The sequence below is a fragment of the Anopheles stephensi genome, chromosome 3 (assembly GCF_013141755.1).
Source record: "Anopheles stephensi strain Indian chromosome 3, UCI_ANSTEP_V1.0, whole genome shotgun sequence".
Lineage (NCBI taxonomy): Eukaryota > Metazoa > Arthropoda > Insecta > Diptera > Culicidae > Anopheles > Anopheles stephensi.
In genome coordinates, this window is record NC_050203.1 from 36623787 (window position 1) to 36651021 (window position 27235).

At 46.4% G+C, this 27235-nt stretch overlaps 3 protein-coding genes across 11 annotated transcripts; 2 read left to right on the forward strand and 1 right to left on the reverse strand.

Annotated features, from left to right (window-relative positions):
• Window positions 1–834: 834 nt before the first annotated feature.
• On the forward strand, window positions 835–26319 carry LOC118509656 (hillarin). 5 transcript variants are annotated; one of them, XM_036050616.1, is made up of 11 exons: window positions 835–1033; window positions 13604–14139; window positions 21937–22081; window positions 22807–23000; window positions 23548–23664; window positions 23755–24500; window positions 24667–25007; window positions 25075–25349; window positions 25426–25539; window positions 25613–25776; window positions 25850–26319. In XM_036050616.1, exons 2-11 carry the CDS (start codon window positions 13951–13953, stop codon window positions 25989–25991), a joined length of 2427 nt encoding a protein of 808 aa, XP_035906509.1. In that variant the 5' UTR covers window positions 835–1033; window positions 13604–13950; the 3' UTR covers window positions 25992–26319. The 5 variants fall into 5 exon arrangements, with proteins under 5 accessions (XP_035906509.1, XP_035906505.1, XP_035906506.1 ...); XM_036050612.1 differs by having other exon boundaries at window positions 836–1033; window positions 24649–25007; XM_036050613.1 differs by having other exon boundaries at window positions 836–1018; window positions 24649–25007.
• LOC118509637 (transcription elongation factor SPT5) lies at window positions 16815–20663 on the forward strand. 2 transcript variants are annotated; one of them, XM_036050543.1, is made up of 2 exons: window positions 16815–16989; window positions 17065–20663. In XM_036050543.1, exons 1-2 carry the CDS (start codon window positions 16830–16832, stop codon window positions 20394–20396), a joined length of 3492 nt encoding a protein of 1163 aa, XP_035906436.1. In that variant the 5' UTR covers window positions 16815–16829; the 3' UTR covers window positions 20397–20663. The 2 variants fall into 2 exon arrangements, with proteins under 2 accessions (XP_035906436.1, XP_035906437.1); XM_036050544.1 differs by having other exon boundaries at window positions 16956–17000.
• On the reverse strand, window positions 26030–27109 carry LOC118509765. 4 transcript variants are annotated; one of them, XR_004905922.1, is made up of 5 exons: window positions 26976–27109; window positions 26600–26915; window positions 26321–26524; window positions 26168–26235; window positions 26030–26131 (listed from the first exon to the last, which is right to left on the reverse strand). XR_004905922.1 is itself a non-coding variant. In XM_036050899.1 (4 exons), the coding sequence occupies exons 1-3, from the start codon at window positions 27047–27049 to the stop codon at window positions 26336–26338; spliced, it is 579 nt and encodes a 192-aa protein (XP_035906792.1). In that variant the 5' UTR covers window positions 27050–27109; the 3' UTR covers window positions 26068–26235; window positions 26321–26335. The 4 variants fall into 4 exon arrangements, 3 of the variants coding, with proteins under 3 accessions (XP_035906790.1, XP_035906792.1, XP_035906791.1); XM_036050899.1 differs by having other exon boundaries at window positions 26068–26235; XM_036050898.1 differs by having other exon boundaries at window positions 26068–26253.
• Between the last annotated feature and the right edge of the window lie 126 nt (window positions 27110–27235).

Below are 27235 nucleotides of genomic sequence, written 5' to 3' on the forward strand. Positions count from 1 at the left end.
ATTACATAAATTAAGTTGTGCACTTTATGCATGAAACTGTTAAATAGTTCTTCAAATGATCAGAAATCATCACATTATTGTACACTCCTAGGAACTCCGCGTAAATTTTTTTTTCACAGGATTATTGACTCTTTGAAATAAGGTTCCTTCTAGTTTATTATCATTTACCAAACAAATAGATATCTACAACTATGCTTTTACTTCTTTTTCTATTAAAAGATTTGTAAAATAGACCTTAAATTTCTGCACTATTCATTTGCAAATAAGTTCCAACCTATCTGTATCGTCAAGCAATAGCTCGGTTGCTCTAGCCGCAGACGTTAGAGACTGGGAACGCTAGTACGGATCGAGAACGCTATTAAGGGTTTTGAAGAGCGCTTGGTATTGATATCACTTCCGATGTAGAGAGATTGATTATTTTGTTGCAAGTTTAGGATGAAAAAAAAAAACGTTGTGCATTATGTTAGGCTGATAATAGTCAAACGAAGATACAACCATTTCGTGACAATTGTACAAAACTCAATCAGAGTTAACGTTTCGACTGAAGTCACACTTTCGCACAACGTTATCAATTACATCCGTCGAAACGTGTTGGGACATTTCTTATGAAACCAGTACCAGCGGTAAGTAAATATCCCGTTTCCCGATTACCCAGAGACATTCCAGCGACAGCTCATTCCTGCGTGATGATCACATCGATCGAGAGACAGCGAGAGAGCGAGAGCTTCCGCAATTCTCACTGCGCGATCGTGTGGAGCCTCTGACGAAATGAGCTTTCACGGTGGTTGACTCCGCGAGATCGATCTCGCCCCAACAGCAGCAGGCAGCAGGCAGCAGGCAGCAGTAACTTCACGAAAGCAAGAGTAATACGGCCGGTGCTAGATGCGTGCAGTGAACTGCTGCTGTTTATGGTGGAAGTTCAGCCTTTTGCTCAGTCGTAGATCACAGTTTTCAGGCAGCACACGCGTCAGATGGAAGCGTTGCCGTGGATCGTGTGTTTGAGTGTGTGAGCAAAAAAGTGTGTGAAAGAAGGGTTTGTAGTGGTTTTCTGTTTGTTTGTTTGTGCCGAGAGATTGTGTCGACCAGCTTCTATCCGATTCGAGGATATGCTTTGGTGAAGAAGTTATTTGCGCATTCTTCAACCCCCTCGGTGGAAATTGGTTCTTCGTTCCGTACCCCCGTTTAGCTGTGTGTTCGTGCAGCAGTGCAACAAATAAACGCCCAAAGCGGAACCAAAAGATAGTTGGCTGGCGCTGGCACGGCTCATAGGACCGGAACAGCAGCAGCAGCAGCAGCAAGAAAGCTAATTAGACACTCTAGAGCTTCCGAGTGTCAGCAAAATTGGAAGAGGAGCCAGTGTCTTTCGATGGTGTTTTGTACGATCTGGTGAAGTTCAAACGTCGTTTTGTTTTCGGTCTAATTCTTCATCGGTATCATTGGATCGGTGAATGAGGCGCTTCAGCTCAACCCCAAACAATAACGGTGGATAATGAACGTGTCGCCGTTTGTGATGGTGACAGCTCGAAAAACAAAAAGGAAAATACGGAGCTGGTTGGTTCAATGTCTCCAAATTGAGCTCCGTGGTATGATCTTTCCTTCGCAGGTGATCTTTGATCATCTTGTCCTACCAGTTACATCATCAACTATAAGATGAGCTCAGTGGAAGGAAAGTTTACCAGTTTTAAAACGTTAAAAGAATGTCGATAATATACTTCACCAAACAAGAAGAAAGTACAGTGATCGTGCGATCACTCGCGATCATCGTGTGTGTTTTATTTAAATCATTTATAGCATTTAAAAGTCCCCCATTAAGCTGACTTTAACGTAAGGTGAATGTACGTCTGCCAAGTGTCTTCATCGCGGTGGAAGAAGCACTTCCTATCGTAGTGTTAGTGGCACTGTGAAACGACAGTGAGAAAGAGTGTTTTTAGAGATTCGGACCGGTGGAACTGGGTGCGTATTTTTCGTTCCACGAGAAACCCACCCCCCACTGAAACAATTGCCCAACAAGGGGCTCGATCAGTCGGTCAATGCTCATGAAGGATTACCTTTTAGAAGTTAAGTCTTTTATAAGTGTAGTTAAATTCAAATTGATAAAGATAGCAAGAAACGGTAGGGCTTCAAAGAAAACCCCTCCCCAGAATTCATCATCATTACACCCCAATAGTGTGCGATTGCGCATTGCGAGACCTGTTCGTGTGTAATTGTGAGCTCAGCTGTGTGTTTGCGTACGTGCGCGTAAAGTGTGTGCCATAGTGTGTGTGTGTGTGTGATCATCGGTTGTGATCGTGCGAGTGGGAAAGAAAATCCAACCATCAACGTTTCATCGTTGTTGTGCACCACCGTGTGGCTCTCTGCCGTGTCGGTTTTGGCAGACCTGTTTTTCCCCTGCGCAAGTTTTTCCCGCTGTTTAGCTTTTATTTCTCGGGCTGCCACAGACAAAAGCCTCCGCCAAACGGGTGAGAAAAATGCTAATGCTCACAGGTTGAACGAGAGCGAGAGCGGGACCGAGCGATTGGGAAACGCGCTGTGTGAGTGAGTGAGTGCTGGAACGATCGCACAATAGTAACAAACTTTGGGTTTGTTGTGAAAACCGGGAAAAATAGAACCACTTTTCGGTACCACCGCATGATGATGACGGTAACGACTGGTAAAACTGCGAAGAACCAGTGGATTCGTGCCAAATCCCGTTCCCGTACACTGTCCGCACGAAAGACTGTCAGGCGGCAGCAGGCGACGAACCCCACGAAGAGCGATCCCGGGACGATGAGGACGATCCAATGTTTGGGGGTCGAGGTTCAAGAGCGATACGGTTGGCAGTGCGATGCAGTGCAATTTTTTTTTGCCTAGCCCATCTAGCTCGGGCCTCTTTCGTTGGACAGTTGTCTGCTGCTGCCTGCTGCTGAAGCTAAATTATGGTTATGTGGTAATAAGGGCACACGCTCGGCCGGTGCATGCCATTGAGACATACCGCTTATTATAGGAGTAATTTTGGGAAGAAAAATGAGAAATATTATGCACCATTTTACACGCCGTTAGAGCCGGCTGGCTGGTACCGCTTGTTAGAAACTTTGAACGCATTGTTAGTGTTAGCACTGTTTAAACAATGAAGCGTGGCGCCCCGGGTGGGGAATAGATGGTGCTGCAGTAATGTTTAGCAGATATTTTTTCAGAAAAAAAGATCGCCGTTTAGTTGGAAAATACAGTGATCATCTGTTAATTTAATGAAATGTCAAGAGTCAGCAGAAGTGTTTGTTAGAGTTGAAAGGTTGACAAAGACTGATTGGTTAACGAAGCTTGCATCACTCAAGATCAGTCCAACGAAGCTTATTTAATATAAAGGTTTAAAGTTTAAAATAGTGCTCAAAGCTCACTAGCTCTACAAATAGATCATCGTTCAGCATATTTTTATCCAATATCCGCCAGCCACAAAACAGGCAAAGAATAAAGCATGGCATTACAATCTATGCATATATTAGTTAAAAATCGTCACACCGATCGACACTTTTACAGCAGCCCCCGAAGCTGTGAAATAAAGCACAACCCACCCCATCGTTCGGGGTTGGCGGTTGGCTGCTGCAGCTTAAAGGAAGCAGGCGAACATTTCAAAATTCGAACACCTCCGCGTGCTGTCGCTATCCCCCATGGAAGTGTGTGGACAAATATTGTTTCGAAAAATATGCTGTGCTTCATCAAACACTTCTTACTACGCTCGATCGTCACATATGTTGCTGTTGGGGGGGTGAGGGAAAAAATCCCCAACAAAACGATCTCACTCACGCATTTCTCGCAGGCTCGCAGCAGCTTAAAGGTTTTTGGCCGTGTTCGTAGCGCAGTAACAGCAAACTGATCGATTTAGTCTAGTGATCAGTGAAATCTATTGCCATTGCACTTGGGCGGCGGCATGTGTGCTCGTGCGGAAAGCGGCATAACATATGTTTTTCCCGCTGCTCATCGTTCCCTTGCGAACGATCTTGTTTTCAATGCCACCGATCATCAAGGGTGCGTGCGTGCGTGAGTGATAAACATCTTCTTCTGCTTCTGGCAGCGGTGGATCGATTATTGCGAAATAGTTTTCTATTCGATTGCATTCCAGCTGTACGGTGACCTCTAAAGTACAAGCATAGCCGCATGTTTGTGCGATCGATCATCCGGTCCCTTGTAGTGAGCGTCGAGGAGTTCGAGTCATTCCCACCGAACGTTTTTTTTGTTGCTCTTTTTCTCTTATTTGCACTATTCATTCAATCGGTACCGATAATAATACATTTTTAATTGCATTCGTGCCGTGTGGGTGCGCGTGTGTGTACACATTTCCTCTACGACCACGGTGAAGGCCTCGCGGTCCAAGCTTCCTTGTGCTTCCACTTTCGGAACCGATCGTTGTGGTATTGGTTTGGAAAAGGTGAATGAATAGAAAACTGCGATCGTGCGGCGGCGACGATCCGATGACGTCGACAGCGATCGTCGCGACAGCCCGCACGTATGGTGCCGGGGTTTCTTGCTTCAAAGGATTCTTACCATGGCAATGGCCGTGATGCGGCCGTAACGTTTCTTTGGCGGCAGCCAGATTTGCGTTCAGGCATGGGCGGATCGTGCACGAGATGTGTGTGTGTGTGCGCCTTTTTTCATTCACACTCCTGGCACGCTGGGGCCACATTTGTGCTGCTTTTTTATATGTCAGCGATGTTTATTGACGGTGTGTTCTGTAGCAGTACGCCTCTGCCTTCCTAGTGGCGGCGATGACGATTTCTGTGACGGACTCGACGGTTCGGATCGTATAATTCATTGGAATCCGGACATCCACTCCAAACATAGACGCTTCTCTGGAGGTGGCAGAGCGAAAAGCATCCGTAACACACCGTAACGGTGGCAATGGTTCTTATGGTTAGAGCTAGTTTTTGGTGTGTAAGGCCTGGTGTGTGATGCTGAACAGAAGGATGCTGCTAAGAAGTCTGTAGAAGCAATGCAGTACATGATTTTTGAACGTATGCGTTAACAAAATTGGACAGATTTGAATGATTTTTTTATGGCCTAGCAATCTACCAAACTATTGGTTGGGCAAATCTTTACATCTTTATCAGTTTATAGCAGCTGTGGCCAAAATAGTTGAGGATTTCATTGAGTGGTGGGTTTAATGGTACGCGAGCTGGGTAACTGCAGGGGGACCCATGCTTGAAAGGGGCTCCTACCTCATGAAGAACTCCCTCCCCGGTCATCATTTTCAATCCTGTAGGGACCCAACTTCCATATGCTTCTAAGGTGCTGAATCCATCACTGACTTAAATTGAACATATGTTTGAACTATGTACCCTTGAGCGAAGAAGTTGTAAATAGTGAAGTACATCCCGAAGACCAGAAACTGATGAGGAGCTCCAAAGCTTTTTCGCCTGGAGGCTTAAGTCTGTGAAGCTTCGATAAAGGGAAGCCAGAGCATTACTCTAAACTGTGGAGAATATCCTAAATCTGGTCGTTGCTATACAAAACTCGCTGTCCGTCTGTAAAATGAAGTCGTCGCGATATGATACGAGGTGTTTTATGGGGCTTTAGGCTGAATGATTGAGGCTTCTTAGACCGCACAGCCTCAGCACTCGGAAAGCTCAGGCATCTTCAAGCATCTGCTTGGTTTGCTTACACTTTGGTTGCTATTTTTTCCTAAAATGTTCAACTCCAAAATTATCATTTGAAAGTATCAACTGATCGCTTTAAATGTTTAAAAAGATTTTTAATACAACCATAGCTAAGCTAATATTTTTGCGGATCTGGAAGGCATTATTTTTGTGACGCTGTATGCTTCTTTGATGTAGGATTCTAAAAACAAATTGTCTATTGAGTTATCTGTATTAGTTTTAATTTTTATCGTCGTCCAAAGTTGCTCATTATAAACTTTACTTTGAGTATTACCCCAGTCAGTGCAAATAAGTTATTAGGAAACATCTAATAGGGTATGTATGCCGGTCATCAAACAATGTTTTTTCGACCGTAAAATGCGCAGGAGCATCACATGAGGATTTGATTGTCTCGCCCTATGTCTATATCGTTGTGAAACTTTCATTCGGGATAGTTTTAAAATTATCCAACTACTGCCAACTAACATCAGCATCGATAATATATTTAGAGCAAGCACCTATCGGAGGATATTATCGTGTCATTCCGTATCTAAGCAGGAACATCAACTGATCAATGTCAAAGCTTAAAAGGAGAAGAAGCAACCCATCTTTCGGCTGCCATCAAAATGCCCTGTTCAGAGCTATGTGACAAAATTTTAGTAGAATGTTTCTTAAAGCGTTGGATTCGAGCAAATTTCATCCAATGTAGTGTATTCATCTTTTGTAGTTTCATTCTCATCGCCATCCAAAGTAAATCTATTTTGTTTAATGCAAATGATTCAATGAGTTCCATCGTAGAGCAAAGGTGTTACAAATAGAGCAGCTTTGTCCTTGTTACCGATTAAAGCTTTTTGAGTTTTTTTATTATCATAGAATTGTGAATCTTAGATCCAGATGTTAGAGTCCCGGATGTCTCTTAAAAAGATCCTTTTGCAGAGGTTTTTTGTGTTACCAAACTTCGGTATCCATATCTAAGACGATGGAAGAGACTCTATCAAGTAACCAACATACTAACCATCTAAGACAATACCCTTTCATAAGACAGCATAACCATCTGCGGGCGATTGTGAACAGAAGAGACTCTGAACTCCTATCAGAGGCAGACAATATAAGTTTGTTGAGAAAATCTCTTTCTAAGGACCTTGCTCAATGCAAGCTGTCTATATCCTAGACAGAGTGTCAATTGATCGAAAAGGTCTAGAAAACTGATTTTTGTGGCAGTCCGATAACAGAGGCGATAACGGCGCCGGTCTTCACACGATAGGGCCGGGTTTCAAATTCCATCCAGACCGCCTCCCCGTACGAGGGGTTGTCTATACAGCTATGGATAAAATCAAGACACAAGGTCAGAAATGGCTGGCTGAGACTTCTCGTGGTTGTAGTGCCAAGGAAGAAAGTCCAGAAAGAGCTAAAATATGCAAACCGTCAATTTGCGATATTCCTGGCTAAGGTCCCAGCTAACTAGCAAAAGGCTTCTCAGGAAGTGGCAATCATATGTTTACAGTGATCTGTAGCAATTGTACTTTAATTGCCATTCAATGTTAATCATATGGTTTTTGGTGTAGCTTGTTGAAATTAGCTATGAATTAAATTAACCAACATACTGTGAAGTACAACGGATTAGAAACCCCCCAGATATTAATTTAATTAAATGGAGTGTTTAGTTTTCCCTAACCATTCCGCACTCAGCCAATTTTCCAATTCATCAACACTTTAAGCGTGGCCTTGATGAAGGCAGTCTACAACGAAACGAAACGGGGAAAAAACGAAGAAAAAACCCAATCCTCCCAACCTTATCGCCTCACGTCAGTTTCGTAATGCGTCCATCACTTCCGGCGCGTTTCAAGGTGCTGCATCACACGTTCACTTGGAAAAAAGGCTGTGAGCTTGTGCCCATCTAGCTACCTTCACTGCGCACCATTCGAATTTGGAAAACATGGAAACGGCATACCACGTTCGAATGCATCCTCGGTTGGTTCGTTTACATACCGACCGATCAGCGGAGGCGCCATTCGCCGTTTGACACGCGCCTTTGCCTACGGTCGGTCGCTATCGATCGACGGATTCAATTTCAAGCCGAATTGGCGGGCGGCGTAGGTGAAAGCGATGATTCCTGTTATTTGCGTGGCTGGGATTTTGTTCGATTTTTTTTTCGACTCGTTTTTTCTTCCTATTTTGGCAAACCGCCACATGCAAGATTCGATTTTATTCACCTACAAACAACATCGCTCCCTGCTCCGATGGTTGAAAATCGTTTCCACTTTCCACCCGTTCGGCTTCGGCTTTGGCCGGGTCGTTGCGAGTTGATTAACATTTTCCAACGCTCGATTAGCTGGTCAGGTCTGGTGGTGTTGGTCCCGGCACTGGCCAACGACCGGCAATGCAAACGAAAGTGAGAATGATCGAAACACTATTTTGCACCGATGTTCATTGATTTCTTTTTCGCGGTATTTGTAGTTTTCGCTTTTTCTGCTTCTTCGTATCATTTGGTAATGCAAACGAGAGGGATCCATCGTCGTTCACATCGGAGCAGACCAAATTTTACGGTGCTTTGGTTGTGTAAACGTACTACAAATTGTGAACCACACACACACACACACACACAACACACACGACTGACAGTGTAATCGCAAACGATCGTTTTATTGACCGCTGTTATCGCGTCACGCGGTTGCGATTTATCGCGCGATGCTGCAAACGTCTCTATTATCACTGCTCAAAAGCTGCCCGATTATTGCTATCATCATCATCTTCACCGTGATTATCAGCCACTCGGGGCACCATAATATTGCAACGTTTTGCGAAGTAATTGAATTGCTCGATCGCGATGGGGCTGATAGCAGTGCTAGGTTGTAGTGATAACTACAACTGGCCGCCAATAGATCGCTAAACCTCATTAGATCGTGACCATTGTTTACACCACTCTTGGTACGGACGCTGATCAATAAAAATCATCTGTGCGTAAAATGATTGATCGAGATAAAATAGTATCCCAATAACAGTTTCTTGCCACCGATTTAGAGGCTTCCCTTCCCTTTTCTTTCCATTTCTTTCGGTGCGCTATTGTGTTGTGTTTTGTTGTGCCAAACCGTTTTTTTCTTTCTTGCATTTATATATTGTGCAACACACGGGGTTGGTAAATGTTGCCGGTGTGATGTGAGGTGATTTCCATTCATCACACCCGCAAGAAATGATCGGCTCTCATCTGCAACTCATTCATATGACGTTTGATGTGGTAAGGAAAAAAAATCCGCTTATTAATTGTTGTGTCGAAAGACACTAAAACTATATAATAATCTTATTAAAAATAAGTCTAACTTGTTAGAAAAATTACAGTGATAGATAATAGAGAAAGCTGGCGGAAGTTTGAAAAGCAAGAATGAAAAAGCAATGTTGTGGGACGAATCGGATTTTTTTTCTGTTAAACCGTATTGGAAATTTCGATTCGATTCTGAGTTTGCCAGTTGCAGAAGTCCTCGGTACTGCTCACGGTTGAACACTGTCACATACCGTTCTAATATTCCAGCCCTTTTTGGTGGAAGCATTATCGCCGCCAAACCTCCTTTATCTCAGTTTAGCTCTATTACGACTCCTCAATCTGTTGAGGACGGCTTAAAAAGAGTCAAAGGAGTGAGTCGTTCGGTGCCATTCTCATTACATGGCGAATCTACCGGATCCCCTGACGAGTCTTAATTTGCTATCGTCATTACAGCTGCTATTACATTGTCCATTTCAAGCATACGATACCAAAAATCCTCCTGAGTATCCTGTTCTCGAACACAGCTAAGTGGGTTTCGTTGGCTTTGGACAGATTGATCTTTGATAAGTAAAATGCGTAAAACAGTGTTTGTTAGCAAGGCCACCATCATTTTGGTATTTGCCTAGTTAATCTTCAGCTCGAGGTTTTATACCACTTGCTCGATCCTTTGGAAAGCTTATGCTAAAACGGGGAGCTTAAAACCTATGTCATCAACATACGCTAGAATCTGGTATCCATCTCAGAGACTCGGAGGGGCCCTTTCAAGCGTCAAATTGAGAAGATGAGATGGCAAGCCCATCTCCCTGGCGCAGGCCCTTGTTGGTAGCATTGGGCACTGAATGTCTTCCATCTACCTTCACCTGATTTGTGATGGTGAGCTTGACCGGGATTACAAATCAGCTCATTGCGTCGTACAGTTTACGCAGTTAAGGATAGTTTTCAGGAGTGTAGGGGGAGTTAAGGGAGGCAGAGCAGCAGCGCATTCTCGTCAGTGATTGAAGTAGTGGCTGCACTCCAACCTATCTCCATTCTTGTATCTGGAGTAGATGATGCCAAGATGACTATCCCATACCTCAGAAAAAAATATTTCAATAATGAACACCATTGGGGTAGTCTTATTACTTTTCCCTTCGCTGTAAATTCTCCCCTCAGCCCCAACGCCAAAAGTTGTCGTCAAACAATGCTTCCAAAATTTATTACACTCTTTCAGTTAATCGGTTTCCATTAAAATCTCAAACCCCGAAACGAGCACGGTTTGATGTGTACAATTCCAGTTCGCGATTCGTTTCGCTTTTCCAAATCAAACAAATGGCATCGGTTTACCTTTGATAAATGTCCTGTGTGCCGCCGCTGCATCTGCATCGTTTCGCTAATAGAATCCCATTAACAGTGATCATGGTTCGCAGCGAATGGCCAGCCGCTAAATGTTGTTACGCTACGGACTCTCCTCCGGGGGACACGGACCCATGTGTAAAGGTGGTCAAAAAGGTGGTGACCACACAGCCACAATTCCACTCGCTAACGACGATTTTGGGCCTGGGAAAGTACGTCACACGGTGTTGCACGACAGCAAAACTTCCTGTTTCTCTGTTGGCCGCTTCGAAAATGGAATGGCGCAGAACCTGTCGAACCTCTCTGTGTGGAGTAGTGTAAACTGTGTGCGTGTGTGTGTGTGTGTGGCCTTCTCCGGTATTTGCGGAAGAAAAACTCTTACTTTCCGTCTTAAGGCGCGTACCGGACGGCTGGGCTCCCGACCAGGATTACCCATCGCGAGAGACGCTAATTGAACAATGGAGGATGTACGTTGTCATACGATCGACGCATTACCCCGTGTAATCGCGGATAATGCTTCTAATTACAATATGCAATGGGCATCAAAACCACCCAGAAGGGTGCTGTCTGTTGCGTCTAGTGTGGGCATTTGTGGGCTCAGAAAAAGAGTCCATAGCAAGCGGGAGAGCGAGAGACCAGCAAGTGTGGCTGGGTAACTTTCTCCATTCGGCACTAAAAGGGGGCTTCGGTCGGTCGTTGAGAGAAAAAGGGCCAAACACGGACAGGGAGTGATAAATTAATGCGAACATCCCACCCCGAAGTAAGTGTAAGACGTGGAGAGAGAGAGAGAGAAAGGCACAGAGAAAGGCACATTCCGTGTTGGGCGTTGATTGGGGGATGTTGGAAGAGTGTGCCTCCGAAGATATTTACCAACTTGCTGCTGGCCACTAAACGGGGAGCAAAAATACATGCGCGAGCGTTCGAGCAACCACCCTTGAGCTGGAGGATCGCCCATCGCCCATCGCCAAGGGTTGAAGCTATTGGTGGTAGCCCAGCCACCAGTAGTCGCGTAGCGTCATCCGAAACCACCAGCACACACAGAGAGCGCGAGCCTCCCCGAGCGAGGAGGCGCATTTTGTGTTCCAGCCGAAAGCTCCGAAACCTTATATTCTTGCACACCGCATAACAACACCCGCTTATCGACGGAGAACACGCTTGTTTCGCCCGCACTCAGCCCGCTTGCGCAGAAAACCCCAGGGTGCGCCAAGTGCGGCACTGTATCCACCGCGCGTAGGGCTCGCAGTGTTGTTTTTTTGCGAACTCGCGCGCGCGAAGAAACTCTTTGCTCCGGCTCCAGTGCCGGAAAAATGGAATGGAGTGAAACGAGTTTTTCAATCATTATGTACAACCGCAACAAGTAGCAAACAGATCGAACGCGGAACGCAAAAGGAAGCAAGTGAGGGTGTGAGTGCGCGAGGGGGGAGTGAGAGGGGAAAATAAAACTCCAACGAAACTTGACGGCAAAACCGATTCGCCGGAATAGCGGGAATCTGGGTGGTGATCATCCGCTGTACCATCCGGGGACGACGAGCCCCGCGACCTGGTCCGGCGATCGGTGCGCGGACCTGGAGGGAGGTTGCTGGTACGGCAAGCAAAAGTGAGAAAGTGTACGAAAACCAACCAACCAACCACTCCAACTCGACGCTTTAATCGAAAAGCAAACCCAGACCCTGTGTGACACGATTTAAAGTGAAACTTTAAATTAACTTCCTCTCGCCCGAATTGCTCTCGCTCGATCTCCCTTGTTGCGGTCTGCCTGCTGTGTTGTGTAGTGCCAGGGCACGGTTTGCGAAAACAAGCGATTCGCGAATTCCAGTGTTCAACTCGGCCACCCGAAAAAAAGGCAAATAACAAAGCCAAAGCCAGGCAGGCAGGCACTACTATATGAGGCTTATGCGCGCTACCTGTTACGAGTAAGTGTGATGAAAATAGTGCTTGAACCGGTTGGGAGATGTATCCGGACCAATTTTAATGCTGTGATAGTTTTAAGTATCGTCGGGGCTCGTGATCATTAACAAAAATAGCCAAAAACTCGATCTTCCGATGATCGTACGGTGGATTAGCTTGCTGATCGCAATTATACCCCACCCAAGCTGTTTAGGACACATTCCAAATCCCCAAACCGATTCCGCCGAACTGGTCTAATTCGAACGATCATCCCATTTCTTCCATTCCATTCATAAACTATCTCCGACGGAATGTGACGTTTTGTCGCTGTGTCGAAAAGCAATCCGCGTCCGTCCGGAATATTACTATAATTCAGTGTCTGCAAGGGGGCCATTTTCTACGCCAATTCGTTCCCGCACCACCTTCGAGCCCTTTACGTACATCCGATCCGACTGCCGCTAACGATCCTCCAGCGAAGGGGTTTGTCCGCGATCGTTTGTCGAGGCAGAAAGCAAATCCATCCAACAGCCGTCCAACAGCGCGGGACTGTTGTTTGTAAGGGTGGACGGTGTAATCGGGGAGAGATGGGGGTGCGACGGTGGGGAAGTGGCGCGAGGGGATTAAGTGTACAGATTGATTCGATTCGGTCCGAACCCCTTACCGCTAGCGCAAATCCCGATCTGGGCAGGCACCTGAGCGAACGAATCACCGGCAGATGGATGATGATGATGATGATGATGCGTCCAATGTTGGTGCAAAAGATGCGCTAGAGTTTTCCAGAGCGTGAAAATCCCCCCCCCCCCCTCCCTTTCCCTTTCCCCCCCTTTCCCCGCGTGTGCCTGTTGTGTGCCACGATCGAACACAACTGCACAACAACCGCAACAGCACAAAAAAATAAGACTTTTCTCGGCCTTTTTCTGAAGACTTGAGACTGGAAAAGACCTAGAGCATCATCGGCGTCGTCACTTCTCCACGATCGCGATCAGATTGGATAATTTACTGCTACAACGGAGCGCCAACGCCGGTGGATTGTTGGTGGTTAGAATTGAAGCAAACGATGACGCTCTCCCTAGTGCATTTCTTGTTCGTAGCGGTGGTAGTGGTAGTGTTTGCCAGGGTTCCGAGACCATAACTGGGCCTCCCGCATGTGCATCAACGGAACTATCGGGGGGATTGCAATCATTTTTTCGCCGGCATTCCAAGTGCTTCTCTTCGGTGATCGAGTGAAGTGAAAATGAGATCGACGCCCAATATTAACCACGCAAAAGAACAATCGAACTATTATTACTGGGAGAAAAAGGTGCAAAAAAATCCCCCAAAAGAAAAACGGACTAGTGAATGGTGTAGAAACCGGGTACGGATTTTAATAATGACGGATGAATTAGTGACCGTTGCAATTAAAATCCCAATTTCGCGAAAATGTACTAGTGACTGATTGAAGGCGGTGAAAGAATAGTAATAATTTTGTATTTTTTAATTTAATTTTTTCTCTCCTCTACCACTTTCTGTGCACCGGAAGAGTAAGCAGTAGACCGATCGTGTAAGTGAACAAAGTGAAGAAAAAAAAAACGAGAGTATCCAAAAGAGACGCTAGCCAGCGAAAGAGTGCGCAGATTGATGTGGAAACAAATTTGGTGCACCTCCGGTGTGTGTGTGTGTTGTGCGCCCCCCAGCGAGAGGATAGTGTCAGTGCATCAAAAAACAAGACCGGATAAATAAAACGAAAAATACCAGTGGCAAGCCTCCTCCTCCTCCTCCTCCTCCCCAAGAAAGGCAGAAGGCACCAAAAAACCCGGTAGAAAATCGGCGTTTCGATTAATCCATCCATCGGTCTGGGAATCAGTCTGTAGCAGCAGCAGCAGCATCATGTACCGACCGAATTTCTACGAATCAACGTGCCTCCGGTGCAGCGAAATCGTTTATCAGGTGGATAGGGTGGGTCCGCTGAAAGATTTTACTTTCTTCCACTCCGGATGCTTCAAGTGCAAACGGTGCGGAACCAAGCTGACGCTCAAGACCTACTACAACAACCAGCACAATCAGGATGATAAAGAGGTAAGTCTTTGGGGGATATGGATCTTACTTTCGTGAAATCAACCAACAACAAAACAAAAAAGCCCGGTAGGGTAGAAAGATTAAAACAAGGAAATGAATTAAATGTAGCTACCGGGTGTAGGAGAACCCATTTGAGGCGGTTGCCGCAATAAATGAATTCCCTAATAGCATCAGGCGCTGGTGAACGGTTTTCGTTCGCAGGTGTGTGTGTGAATGTGTTGGATATGGTAATTTTTGGGCTTTCAAGTGATCACGAGTGTACTTTACCGGGATAAAATGCGATAAAATGTTCCCGTTTTAAATGTTAAATTCCTTCCTGCACAGGTTTGGCCAGAAGATATTGCCAGGTGCATCATGAGCTTTGCCTGCTTTGGCCCTGATTCACAAATCCACACGTGAACCGTATGCCTCAATCCTACTTACTTTATGATCTACTGATCAACGTTGTCACTTCCTCTATATAGTTTTGTCTATTACACCTCTGTGGCTAGCAATACGGCCAGGCCGTTCTTTATGAATAAAAAAAAAAAAAAAACCTCTGTGGCTCTATCTGGATGACCTCAAAAAAACTGAGTTGGACTGTTGTGATTTCGCATGACATCCCTCCAACGGACGATGATGAGTCTAATTCTTGGTGCAATATTTGGGTCAGGTTAAAAGCTCGTCATTTTAGTGGCTCGTCTGCTGAAGAGCACGATCATTTCAGTTCCATTGTTTTGACAGGCATTTTGAGTTAAGCATTTTCCTTAGGCTGTCACCTTATCTTAATTTAGTTTTGCTGTAAATGTTTGCAATTCCCCTGGATTAGCTCTAAGTTCACGTAACTAACTTCTGAGCAACAGGTTTTTTTTTATTACAAGTTCACATATTACACCATTATTAGATGGTTTAGAGCGGCTTTGGCTAACATAGTGGAATAACTGCGTTTAAGATTACTTGCATGCATAGGTAATCTCAAGTCACCGGTTAGTTTAGAAATTCAAGTTGCAGTTCGTGATGTTTTTCTTGAACACCGGTCATATCCAATTGGGCTTTTACAACAGCCCATTCCTACTGTCGTTTGAGGAAAATTTACGTACTGGTGGCTTCATTTCTTTCTGGACTTTACGATTAGGGGCCAGAACATTCGTTCAAATGCTACAGTACATACATTTTTGATAGTACAACCTCCACAGGTGTTTGCATGTTAGTTCTGGCATCGTAGACTTGATTTATGAGGCGATTTCGAGGTGGTCCGTTGGCATCGGCAAAAACGGCGTCGGTCTTCACACGGCAGGTCCGGGATTCAAATCCCATCCTGACCGCCTCTCCGTACGCAAGGCTGACTACCTTTTTTCATAAAGAACGGCCTGGCCGTAAGACTGACTACCTCGCTACGAGTAAAATCAAGTCACAGAACCAGAAATGACAAGCCGAGATCTTTCGAGGTAGTAGTGCAAAGGAAGAAGAAGAAGATTAGGCAATTTAAGGCAGAAGGAAACAAATTGTTGAAATCAAAACGAACGAAATGCACTAGAAGTCATTGAACGAGACCGGGGCGGTTCGGTGACCAAAAGACAGCCTTCACTTACGCAGGACTTACTATCTAACAGCTACGGGTAACTGCCAAAAGAAGAAGAAGTCAGGCTGTAGCGATTCAAATCCATTCTTCCAAATATTTCGTATATAATATCCAGACAATTATAACAATTGAAGCTTTCAATAAAAGGATACATACAACATTTAGAATTCTACTACTTATGGTCACCTTCGTGAATTGTACACGAATTGTCAAGCAATCATGCGAAGAAAATAAAACTTTAAAAATATTTCTACCTGTAGCTTAAAAGTTGGTTAGAAGCTCCAAGAACTTTGATGCTGCCTAACCACTGCATAAGGCTAAGGGAACCAGTGATCTTTGGCATACTTTAATTGATTGGTTGAGATTCTTTCGCAATTTCTACCAAATTTCTCATGTTTATCACGTTCGAAAGCTACTTAAAAACTGGTTAGAAGCTCCAAGAACTTAGATGCTGCTTAACCACTGCATAAGACTAACGAAAGCAGTGATCTTCTGCATTCTTTTTTTGCTTGCTTAAGATACTTTAGCAACTTTGATCGAATTTCTCATATTTATATCAACATTAACTTATGATTGATAGCATTTATCTTTCATATCCAAGTTCATTTTACCTTTTACAAATAGAAATTTCGAGATTTCGGATGCCAGCTTGCTACCACGTGGCTGAACATTACAGCACGGATTTATGAACATTACATAATTAATCTGTCATATAATTACATTATTCAACATATTTTTAATGTAGAAACAGGATCAAACAAGTCATTTACGAATTATTTTAGTTTTATCAATAGAATTTACAAGACATCATAAATTCTACCCTAGGAAAGTTGCTAAATGGGCATAAAACATGTAGTGATGGACATACAGACATACATACAGCATACAGACAATGCTAGACTAGAATTAAAAATTATGCACTTCTCAGACACACAAAGAAGCGCAAATTTATTATTGATTTCTAGTTGAACTTCTTTGTTACTTAATTGTTCCGAGAAAAAGATCCAATGCGAGAAAGAAAAAATATAAAAAATATTTGCAGCAGTAAAAAAATATAAAATTAAAAAAGTGTTAGCCAATAATATATTTGAACAATTTACTTCATTACCCTAATTTAAAAAACGAACTTATGGAGATTGAAATAAATTTTGTTACTTGGGTATCTGTTCTTGGATACCGCCGGAGCACAAACGTCTCGGAGCGGATTAACTCGTTCCGAACGGAGCAAAGTCAAACCCGGAGCGTACGTCACCAAAATGGTGTGAAGAAAACAACGCAACATCAACACGGTGCGAATGATGTGAATTTTTCGCTAAAACGAGTTAAAATAGTGGCGTAATCCGTTAAATTGTCTTTGCCAATAGGTTTATACACAGCATTCGTCAGTAGTAACGTGAATTCGTTCGTCGGCAACATGTCTGACAGTGGCAGCGGCTCCGATGCGGACAGTGTGGCATCGAATCGTTCTCGCAAGAGCGGTGGCTCGAATCGCTCGGTGTCGCGATCGGTGTCGCGGTCACCCCAGCGTTCCCGGTCACCATCGACCTCGCAGTCGGACAACGAGCGGCCCAGAAAGAAGCAGCGTAAGGATCGACGCCGTCTAGACGACGAAGATGACGATGACGACGAGGAAGAGGTGGAAGACGAGCAGGAACCGGAAGGAGAGGATCTCGACTCGGAAGAGTACGATGAGGAGGAGGAAGACGATGACGACAACCGGCGTGGGGGTCGCAAAAAGAAGAAGAAACCGGATCGCTTCGGTGGTTTCATCATCGATGAGGCCGAAGTGGACGACGAGGTCGATGAGGACGATGAGTGGGAGGATGGGGCGCAAGAGATGGGCATCGTGAGCAACGAAATCGAGGAGGTGGGTCAGACGGCCCGCGAAATCGAAAACAGACGCCGCGGTACGAATCTGTGGGATTCGCACAAGGAGGATGAGCTGGCCGAGTACCTGAAGCGCAAGTATGCGGATGCTTCCGTGGCCCGGCGTCAGTTCGGTGACGGTGGGGAGGAAATGTCGGACGAGATCACGCAACAGACGCTGCTGCCCGGCATCAAAGATCCGAACCTGTGGATGGTCAAGTGTCGCATAGGCGAGGAAAAGGCGACCGCCCTGCTGTTGATGCGCAAGTTCCTAACGTACCAGAACACGGATCAACCCATGCAGATCAAGTCGGTCGTAGCGCCGGAAAGCGTGAAGGGATACATCTACATCGAAGCGTACAAGCAAGCACACGTCAAGTCGGCGATCAACAATGTCGGCAATCTGCGGGTCGGTATCTGGAAGCAGGAGATGGTCCCGATCAAGGATATGACCGACATCCTGAAGGTGGTCAAAGAGCAGACGGGTCTGAAACCGAAGCAGTGGGTGCGACTGAAGCGCGGCATCTACAAGGATGACATTGCCCAGGTGGACTATGTGGATCTGGCCCAAAACCAGGTGCATCTGAAGCTGCTTCCGCGTATCGACTATACGCGGCTGCGAGGTGCGCTGCGTGCCACACAGACCGAAGAGAGCGCCGATGCAAAGCGCAAAAAGCGAAGACCGGCAGCGAAATCGTTCGACCCGGAAGCGATCCGTGCGATTGGAGGCGAACTGACATCGGACGGAGATTTCCTCATCTTCGAAGGCAATCGCTACTCGCGCAAAGGATTCCTTTACAAAGCGTTCACGATGTCCGCCGTGTTGGCGGATGGGGTGAAGCCTACGCTGGCCGAGCTGGAGCGGTTCGAGGAGCAACCGGAGGAGATCAACATCGAGCTGGCCGTTTCCTCCAAGGAAGACCCGGTCACGGGACACTCCTTCTCGATGGGTGATAATGTGGAGGTGTGTGTGGGAGATCTGATGAATCTGCAGGCGAAGATCATCGCAATCGACGGTTCGCTGATAACGGTGATGCCGAAACACGAGGAGCTACGTGACCCGCTCATCTTCAAGGCAGCTGAACTACGCAAGTACTTCAAAACGGGTGACCACGTGAAGGTCCTTGCCGGCCGGTACGAGGGAGAGACGGGCCTGATCGTGCGCGTGGAACCGTCGCGCATAGTGCTGGTGTCCGATTTGACCATGCACGAGCTGGAGGTGTTGCCACGCGATCTGCAAATCTGTACGGACATGGCGACCGGCGTGGATTCGCTCGGTATCTACCAGTGGGGTGATTTGGTGCAGCTGGACGCGCAAACGGTCGGCGTGATCGTGCGCTTGGAGCGCGAAAATTTCCACGTGCTCGGCATGCACGGCAAGGTGATCGAGTGTAAGCCGACGGCACTGCAGAAGCGTCGCGAGAATCGAAACACGATCGCACTGGACTGGGACCAGAACCAGATCCGAAGGAAAGACATCGTGAAGGTGATGGAAGGTCCTCACACTGGTCGCGACGGGGAAATCAAACATCTGTATCGCAATCTTGCCTTCCTGCACTCGCGGATGTACACGGAAAATGGGGGCATTTTCGTGGTGAAAACACGCCACGTACAGCTTGCGGGTGGTAACAAGAATCCGATGCAAAACAGCAACCCGATGATGTCCCCGTTCGGAGGGGGCATCATGTCGCCGCGCATTCATTCCCCAATGCATCCGTCTGGTGGTCGGGGAGGCGGTGGCGGTGGTCCAAATCGTGGCGGACGTGGAGGTGGCCGCGGTGGAGCACGTGTTTCGCGCGACCGTGAGATACTGGGTCGCACTATACGTATTACCGGTGGACCGTACAAAGGTGCGGTTGGTATTGTGAAGGATGCCACGGAAACGACGGCCCGTGTTGAGCTTCATTCGTCGTGTCAAACGATCTCGGTCGATCGGAATCACATCACGGTTGTGGACGGAGGTGCAACGAAGGCGGGAAGCGTGTCGTCGTACATGCGCACACCGAGCCGCACACCGGCCAGCAGCTACGGTGCACAGACGCCAGTTTATTCCGGCTCAAAGACACCGCTGCACGGCTCGCAGACACCGCAGTACGATCCGGGCAGCCGTACTCCGTACGGTTCGATGACACCGTCGCACGATGGTTCGATGACACCGCGCCACGGTGCCTGGGATCCGACGGTGTCGAACACTCCGGCACGTTCGAACGATTTCGACTTCATGGAGGAACCGTCACCGTCCCCCGGCTACAACCCGAGCACTCCCGGCTACCAGATCAACACACCGTACGCACCGCACACGCCCGGCAACATGTTCAATTCGGAAAATTACAGCCCCTATCAGGCCAGCCCGAATCCGAGCCCCTCGCCGTACCAGGTCGGCGGTTACATTGGCACGCCTTCGCCGAGCGCTTACTCTCCCGCCACACCGGGAGCTCCGGCTTCACCGTACAACCCACAGACACCCGGCGCAGGGCTTGATCCGCAGCTAGGCGATTGGTTTACGACCGACATCGAGGTGACGATCAAAAGCCACGGCGATTCCGATCTCAGCGGCCAGACCGGTATCATCCGCACGGTGAACAATGGCGATTGTGTCGTGTTCCTGCCCGAGGAGGATCACTGCGTGACCGTGCCACTGTCCAATCTGCAACCGGTTCTACCGGAGCCGGGCGAAAAGTTTAAGGTTATTGTTGGGGAGGATCGTGAAACGGTCGGCGAGTTTATCGACATGTCCGGCAGCAACGAGGCGGTGGTCATGATCAACGGTCAATCGACGCTCATTCCCATGAACTATATGGCCCGCTACCGGGAGCCGACGAAGAACTAACGCGTCGTAGAAATGTTGATAGGTTTTTTTTTTTTTTACTAGCGCCTAGTAACACCGACAGTAGTATGCGACTCTTTACTCTGTATTCGAACAACTATCATTTAAATGGCGGTCTTTTTTCTTCTTCTTTTTATGATTGAATGGATGAAACGACTATTTAAATGATATGGTGACTGTACACGTGCGTGCGCCCCTCTTTACGCAGATAATCCACCGCAAAATGGACATATTGCTTATCTCAAAATAAAGAAAAGTAATGCAACATTTTGTACCATGTTTCAATACGCAGCAAGTGATGTGCCGAAAAGTAGTAAATGATTATGGGGAAAGCAAAGCTCCAACGATATAATTAAATAGATTAAATTTTGTGCTATCCTAACAGTTATCTAGGACATAAGCCTAGAAGATAAATAATGGAATTTTCAGCTTTATGAGATGCCCAAAAAAATGGTTGTTGCTGAGGTTCTTGTAGACCGTTGAATAACGTTCCCACCTTCATTGTTAGTGATTGTCACATAGTGCATGTCTTTGTGTTAGACGTAGACGACGAGTTTCCAGGATGTTCTCGATCCCCCAAACGATCAAAAACTCACATTAAGATGAACCAATCTTCAATTACAGACCCGCGACAGATTTGGCCAAAGGTGCTTCAAATCAGCTTGAAAATAAGGACAATGGACAATTCCGTTCATCTTATGGGTCTTGTTTCCTTCTATTTTCGGGATCGGAATGAAAATCTAAGGCTGGATGATGTTGATCGCTTGATGGTCACTTGCATACTGACTTACTATGTTATTACATTAGGATTAATCGTTAGTAGTAGTGTAACTGTTAGTGCTATGTTAGCAGTGTAGTGTAACACGCGTTTAGTAATGCAGTGTGTAGTGTGTGTCGTAGCACGCGCGGTGCGTGCGTAAGACGTATGAAGAAGCGTTTACACGTCTTCCCCACAATCTCTTGGATACAGTCTAATTTTTAAATGCACACATTAATTCTACCATGGAACATTCTTGATGGATATTCTCTTGCCTATTTTAAACCATGTTACGCATTTGATTCACTTCCTTTACTTAAGTGATACTGCCTGCTTACATCAGAACGCATCCAATCTGCATAAATTACGATCAACCTGATCGTAGTACGATCAATCGCAGCTCTCGCCCGACGGACTACATTGCATCCCCATTATATAATACTGCTCTGTCCCTTGCACTAATTAGCACCGCCAAATGGGTTTAATTACCTCATAACTTCCTGTTGTGGGTTGTACGTTTCACAACATTCTCCTCCAAGCTTATGGTTAAAGAAGTGCATTATACACCCCGTACGTAGCGCAGGTGCAATGAGTGCGCTGCATGAGAGAGCGCGTGTTGTGGTTGGCTTCGGTCTGCATTTCGTGACCGGTAGTGAACACACTGTTCGAACATAACCGTTCAAGACAGAGTGGGTCATAGAAAAGAGAAAAAAAGCTTAACATCACGTTTTGGAGAAACTTAGAACTTAAATCATTATTATAAAAACTTTTCACTTTCCCTCACAGGTTTACTGCTGTTCACATGTACCAAAAAGTGGTCCTGGCCATTTCGATCAAACATCGGTAGGCATCCGGCAAGCGCTGAACGTGCCGAAAAGCACCAACTACGTGAACGAGCAAATCCGGGGTCATCGGAACGACAGCATCGATGGTACGTATGGCGTGAAATGCATTTTCGCATAGGCACCCGCCCCTTTTAAAACATGTTAAACGAATCATCCCTCAGCACGAAACCCCCCCCCGCGATCAAAGCCTTCGGAACCGGGCACCCATAAAGGGTGAATACCGCGAATAAGCTTTCCGCCGTTAAGGGGTTCGCTCCGTCGTCGAACTATTCAGGTGGAAAATTGCTTGAAAACAAAAGCTTTTCACCATGTTTCGGACCTATCACATGGTCCGATGTGATTTTCTTTTCCTGTGTGCTGTTCAAAGTTGGCGGTGATCGGCGAGCGAGTGTGCAGTTTGAACGGCGGTTAATGTGCGCGCTTCCGTTCCTGGCGGATTTGGTTTTGTGTTGGGCGGTTATTGACGACAGCAAGCATTGAAACTATGCTCAGCCAATAGTCCGGAACGGAAGCGCTGCTTTTATGCTTTGGTGCGTTTTCCCTCTTGTTCCCCCATACATCTCGCCCCGTTTTCTTGATGCTACCCGATGGCTGGATACCAGATGATCGATGCATACTTTCTCGTAATGTGCATCAAAAGCTCATCAAAACTGAGATGAACTTCTCGGTCGTTCGTTACGGACATTCACTAATTAAATAAAAATCTTACCTCACCAATTCTGCCAATGGTGGTGGTTGCTTCGGGCTGGTTTTGCTTTTGGCCCCAACGCTTAATGATCGTTTCTTAATTGTGTTACTCTTGCTTCCACAGGGCAACCCCGGCTAGGGACACCAAATGGGTACAATAACGGTGGCCGGGAAGGCAATACGCCACCGCAGAATGATCCCGATTACAAGTACGGGCGGTTTGATGCGAGTGCGTTGCACATAGCGCACGCGCTGAAGCAGACAGAAATCCAGAAAGCGTACGATAAGCCACGCGAAAAGCCGATCGATTACTATTTGGTAAGTGTACTGGGTTTTTTTAAATGTTGATTGAGACGTAAAGTTCAAGAGAATCTGAAGTTCAAGAATTTCTGAGCGTTCAGCACCATCAGTTGTTACTCTGTCTTGAACATAGAAAGGTCATCCGATGAAGGTTTTCCCAGCATCAAATATTGATTGCTGCTGAAGTCAGTTGACGAGAGTCTCTGCGATCGTCGAAGCTTGTACTATCAGAAAGATATTTTTGTATAAGAGCTTTTAGCTGCCAACTTAAGCGATTGGACAGATTCGTCTTAGATGTGGACATTGAGCTTGGTAAGGCAATGTCCATCGATCCCAACAACGCTGTGGGATGGCCAGGATCCGTCTCTGAGCAGACGTTTTGATCCTCCTGTTTCTCGGATCTGATCTCTGAAAACGGATTGCCTCAACTGTTTTGGCCATAGCTGCTCTAAACTCAACTGAAAACGTCTTTTTGAGTAGTACACCGGACACAGGATCACTGAATGAAAAAGTTTGTTAAAATCAATTCAATTCAATTCAATCGTTAAATCAATTATTTCACCAGGCACGGGATGAGCAAGCAAAACTAGAAATGAAACATCGAAAGGAGGAAGATGATCTGTACAGAAAGTTCGCCCGCAAACGCGAGGAGGAAGATCGACGGATGCAAAGTGAAATACAGGTAAGCTTTGTGAGCTTTGTACGCGTTACCTTTAAACGGCTAAATTTAAATTGTCTTGCGCTTATGCTTTCCTTTCCTCGCAACGTCCAGGATGAATGGGAGCGGGAGCTGCAGCGGTTAGCACACAAATTTGAGAAGGAACTCACCACCAGCAGACGATCGCGCGAGGACCAGAACATACTGACCCTCAAGCACGAGCAGCAGAAGGAAGATTTGGAAAAGAATATGACCATCCGGAAGACGAAGAAGAAGGAAAGCCTCACGCGCAAGCTGCTCGAACACGAACGCTCCGAAACGGCGGCCCTGGTCGATCGGCAGTCGAGCGAAATGCTGGAGCTCATCAGCGTCCGGCGTAGCGAGTACATGCAGAGCGAAAGCATATTCCTGGACGACGATATTAGTGAAACGGTCGTGGCGATGGAGTATCCGCTGGTGGCACCGAAACCGGCACCACCCGCCCTGAGCAAATTCCAGGTGTACAACGATCCGGTCGAGTTCCAGGACGTGGATCAGATCGCTATCACCGTCGCGCAGGAGGATCAGAAAACGTTCACCGATCTGGTGCGGCAGCTGGTGGGCCGTTGTACTTCGGACATTGAGAAGGCGCGCACCATATTCCGGTGGATTACGGTGAAGAACCTGAACACGATGACGTTCGACGATAATCTGCGTGGTGACACACCGATGGGACTGCTGCGGGGCATTAAGTATGGCACGGAAAGCTACCACGTGCTGTTTAAGCGCTTGTGCAGCTACGCTGGATTGCACTGCGTGGTGATTAAGGGATACTCCAAGAGCGCCGGCTACCAACCGGGTGTGAAGTTCCAAGATTCCAGGTAAGCTAGCATCGCACTCGAGCGATCGCATTCGCCGCGTTGGTGGTGGTGGTGGTTTTTGGTTGGCCGCACACATACGGCCACACACGAACGGAGTTCCTATGACACTCTTCGTTTAATGGTAAATTTGGTTTTCCGCACTCGTTAGTCATCCGAAAAATTCCAGATTCCGCAACTCGTGGAATGCCGTGTACGTGGCAGGTGCGTGGCGCTTTGTGCAGTGCAACTGGGGCGCCCGGCATTTGGTGAACGCGAAGGAAGCGCCCAAGACGGGCAAGGGCAAAAACGATAGCCTGCGGTACGAGTACGACGATCACTACTTCTTGACCGATCCGCGCGAGTTCATCTACGAGTTCTTCCCGCTACAAGAGGAGTGGCAACTACTGAAACGACCGATCACGCTGACGGAATTTGAAAACCTGCCGTTCGTGCGATCGCTGTTCTTCCGCTACGGGTTACACTTTGCCGACGATGGTTACGGGGCCGTTGTATACACGGACGATACGGGTAAGCAGCTGGCATAGATGGCTCATTTTAGGTGAAATCCTCTCACTGAACCATTACACCCTAACAGGTGCGGCCACCGTGCGGATAGCGATGCCGTCCGATATGCAAGGATGCTTGATATTCCACTACAACCTTAAGTTCTACGACAGCGATGAGGATGCCTTTGACGGTGTGTCGCTCAAGCGGTTCGTAATGCAGTCCGTCATCAGCAATGTGGTAGCGTTCCGGGTGCATGCACCATGCTCCGGTGCGTTCCTGCTCGACATTTTTGCCAACGCTGTTACGCCCCAGGAGTACCTAACTGGGGAACCGATGAAGTTCAAAAGTGTGTGCAAATTTAAGGTCAGTAGACACAGGAACACAAGCGGGAAATTTATCACATGCCATAACGAGTAATATTGTGTTGATCCTTTCTCAGATTTGTTGCGAAGAGCTGCAGACCGTTATGGTGCCCTTGCCAGACTGTGCCAGCGGTGAATGGGGCCCAACGAAAGCGACCAGACTGTTCGGTCTTATACCGATTACTCACCCGGTACGCGTACGCTTCAAGATCCGATGATTGTTAATATCGAAATCGTTTTTAAATGTTGTCAAATCATTTGCAGGAACCACTCATCTTTGCCGGACGATCGATCGAACTACAATTCCGCATGTCGAGACCACTTACGGACTTTATGGCAACACTGCACAAAAACGGTATCGAAGAAAAGAAGCTTTCGAAATATGTTCAACAAACGGTCATTGATGATATGATTACGTTCAACATCAGGTAAGGCATCATGCCGGTGGCGCAAACAAGGCATGATAGAGAGCTAACACGAGCGAGCGCGTTTTCTTTACAGCTTCCCAGAGGAAGGCCAGTACGGGCTCGATATTTACACCCGGGAGGTTGGATCGGTATCGCACAACAATAATTCCTCCACCGAAAAGCATCTACTCACGCACTGCTGCAAATATCTGATCAACTCATCTAAGCGGAACTAAGGTTGGAAACGGAAAGACGCCTGCGACGATACTAACCATTAGCTTTTTGGGGACATTACCATTCACCATTGTTTAATGCTAGGATGCTAGAGTCCGCTTTATTCTTAACGCTGAAAGAGTCTTGCACTGTACATATCGACCTAAGGTCACAATTCTCCTCGTAACGATCCTTTAACCTCCCGGAGTCACCGACAAAGCGCTATCAAAAAACCGAACGTTATAACTAAATGTTGTATGTTTACCTCTAAAAACAAAAACCGCCCTAATGTGTACTTTTAGTTTAATTGTGTTTTCTTTTAAATAATAAACTTGTTACAAATTTATCCTACCTGAAGCGTTTTTATTCAACCTGTATCCGTCTTCCGGACACCATTAAACAGATCTACGTTCACCAGCTGGTCGAGCTCTTTCTGATGGGAGCGGATAGAGTCGAAAGTCTTCTGCTCGTTGGTAATCTGCTGCAGTAGGTGGTTCCGTTGCGTCTGCATTGCTTGGTATTTTGTTCTCATTGTCTCGATCGTGTAAATGAGTTCCTGCGAATCCAAAAATCCAATTAGGTTCAGCATTACTGGCTCGAGTAATTGCGTAGACTGTAACGATAAGTTTACCTCAGTTCTTTCCTTTTGAAATTCCAACTGATATTGGTAAAACTTGAGCGATGTCTTCAGTTTGTTTACCACCAGCGGCCGTATTTGCTCGCTGACCGGTTTCCCGGTCGGGCGCCACATTTTGGTCGTCTTTCCTTGCGCCTTTTGCTTTAACTTTTCCAACAGCTCCACATTGCTATCAATGTCCGTTTCCTCCCACAGCCGGTTTACTTTCGCTAGAAGCGCCACCTGAAATCCGTTACGGAATTCCTGTACCGCCAGGTTGTAGTCATTTTCGTTGGCGAAAAACTGTTTGAACTCATCGAACCGTTCAGCGCTGGAAGAGAATTTCAATTGCTGCGTTGAAAATGCACACTTACGCACAGGAATGGCTCACCTTATTCCCTGTACCAATGCGGCGTACGCATCAATAAATTGCTGTTTTGAGCTAACTTTGCTTGTTTCGGCCATTTCTGTGTACAAAAACACTTTGAATGCGCTTCGTTTTTAACGGCTGTCAAACGCATCCATGCTGTGTGTTTATGGGGTGTAGCTCAAGAGTTTAACAGGGGTTCAAAGTGTTTTTGGAATATTTCACCAAATTCTTGGTAGTTTTTGTTAAAAAGAATAATATATAGAATAGTTTAGCTTATTTAC

What these genes read in the sequence shown, in the direction of transcription:
- LOC118509765 (XM_036050897.1), bottom strand. Translation starts at nt 27,049, where the DNA reads ATGGCCGAAACAAGCAAAGTTAGCTCAAAACAGCAATTTATTGATGCG. An exon ending in GCATTGGTACAGGGAATAAG is followed by an intron (nt 26,916 to 26,975) that starts GTGAGCCATTCC and finishes ATTCTCTTCCAG; the next exon opens with CGCTGAACGGTTCGATGAGT. An exon ending in TTCAAAAGGAAAGAACTGAG is followed by an intron (nt 26,525 to 26,599) that starts GTAAACTTATCG and finishes TTGGATTCGCAG; the next exon opens with GAACTCATTTACACGATCGA.
- LOC118509637 (XM_036050543.1), top strand. Translation starts at nt 16,830, where the DNA reads ATGGAGATTGAAATAAATTTTGTTACTTGGGTATCTGTTCTTGGATAC. An exon ending in AACAACGCAACATCAACACG is followed by an intron (nt 16,990 to 17,064) that starts GTGCGAATGATG and finishes CTTTGCCAATAG; the next exon opens with GTTTATACACAGCATTCGTC.
- LOC118509656 (XM_036050612.1), top strand. Translation starts at nt 13,951, where the DNA reads ATGTACCGACCGAATTTCTACGAATCAACGTGCCTCCGGTGCAGCGAA. An exon ending in ACAATCAGGATGATAAAGAG is followed by an intron (nt 14,140 to 21,936) that starts GTAAGTCTTTGG and finishes TTTCCCTCACAG; the next exon opens with GTTTACTGCTGTTCACATGT. An exon ending in GGATGCAAAGTGAAATACAG is followed by an intron (nt 23,665 to 23,754) that starts GTAAGCTTTGTG and finishes CGCAACGTCCAG; the next exon opens with GATGAATGGGAGCGGGAGCT.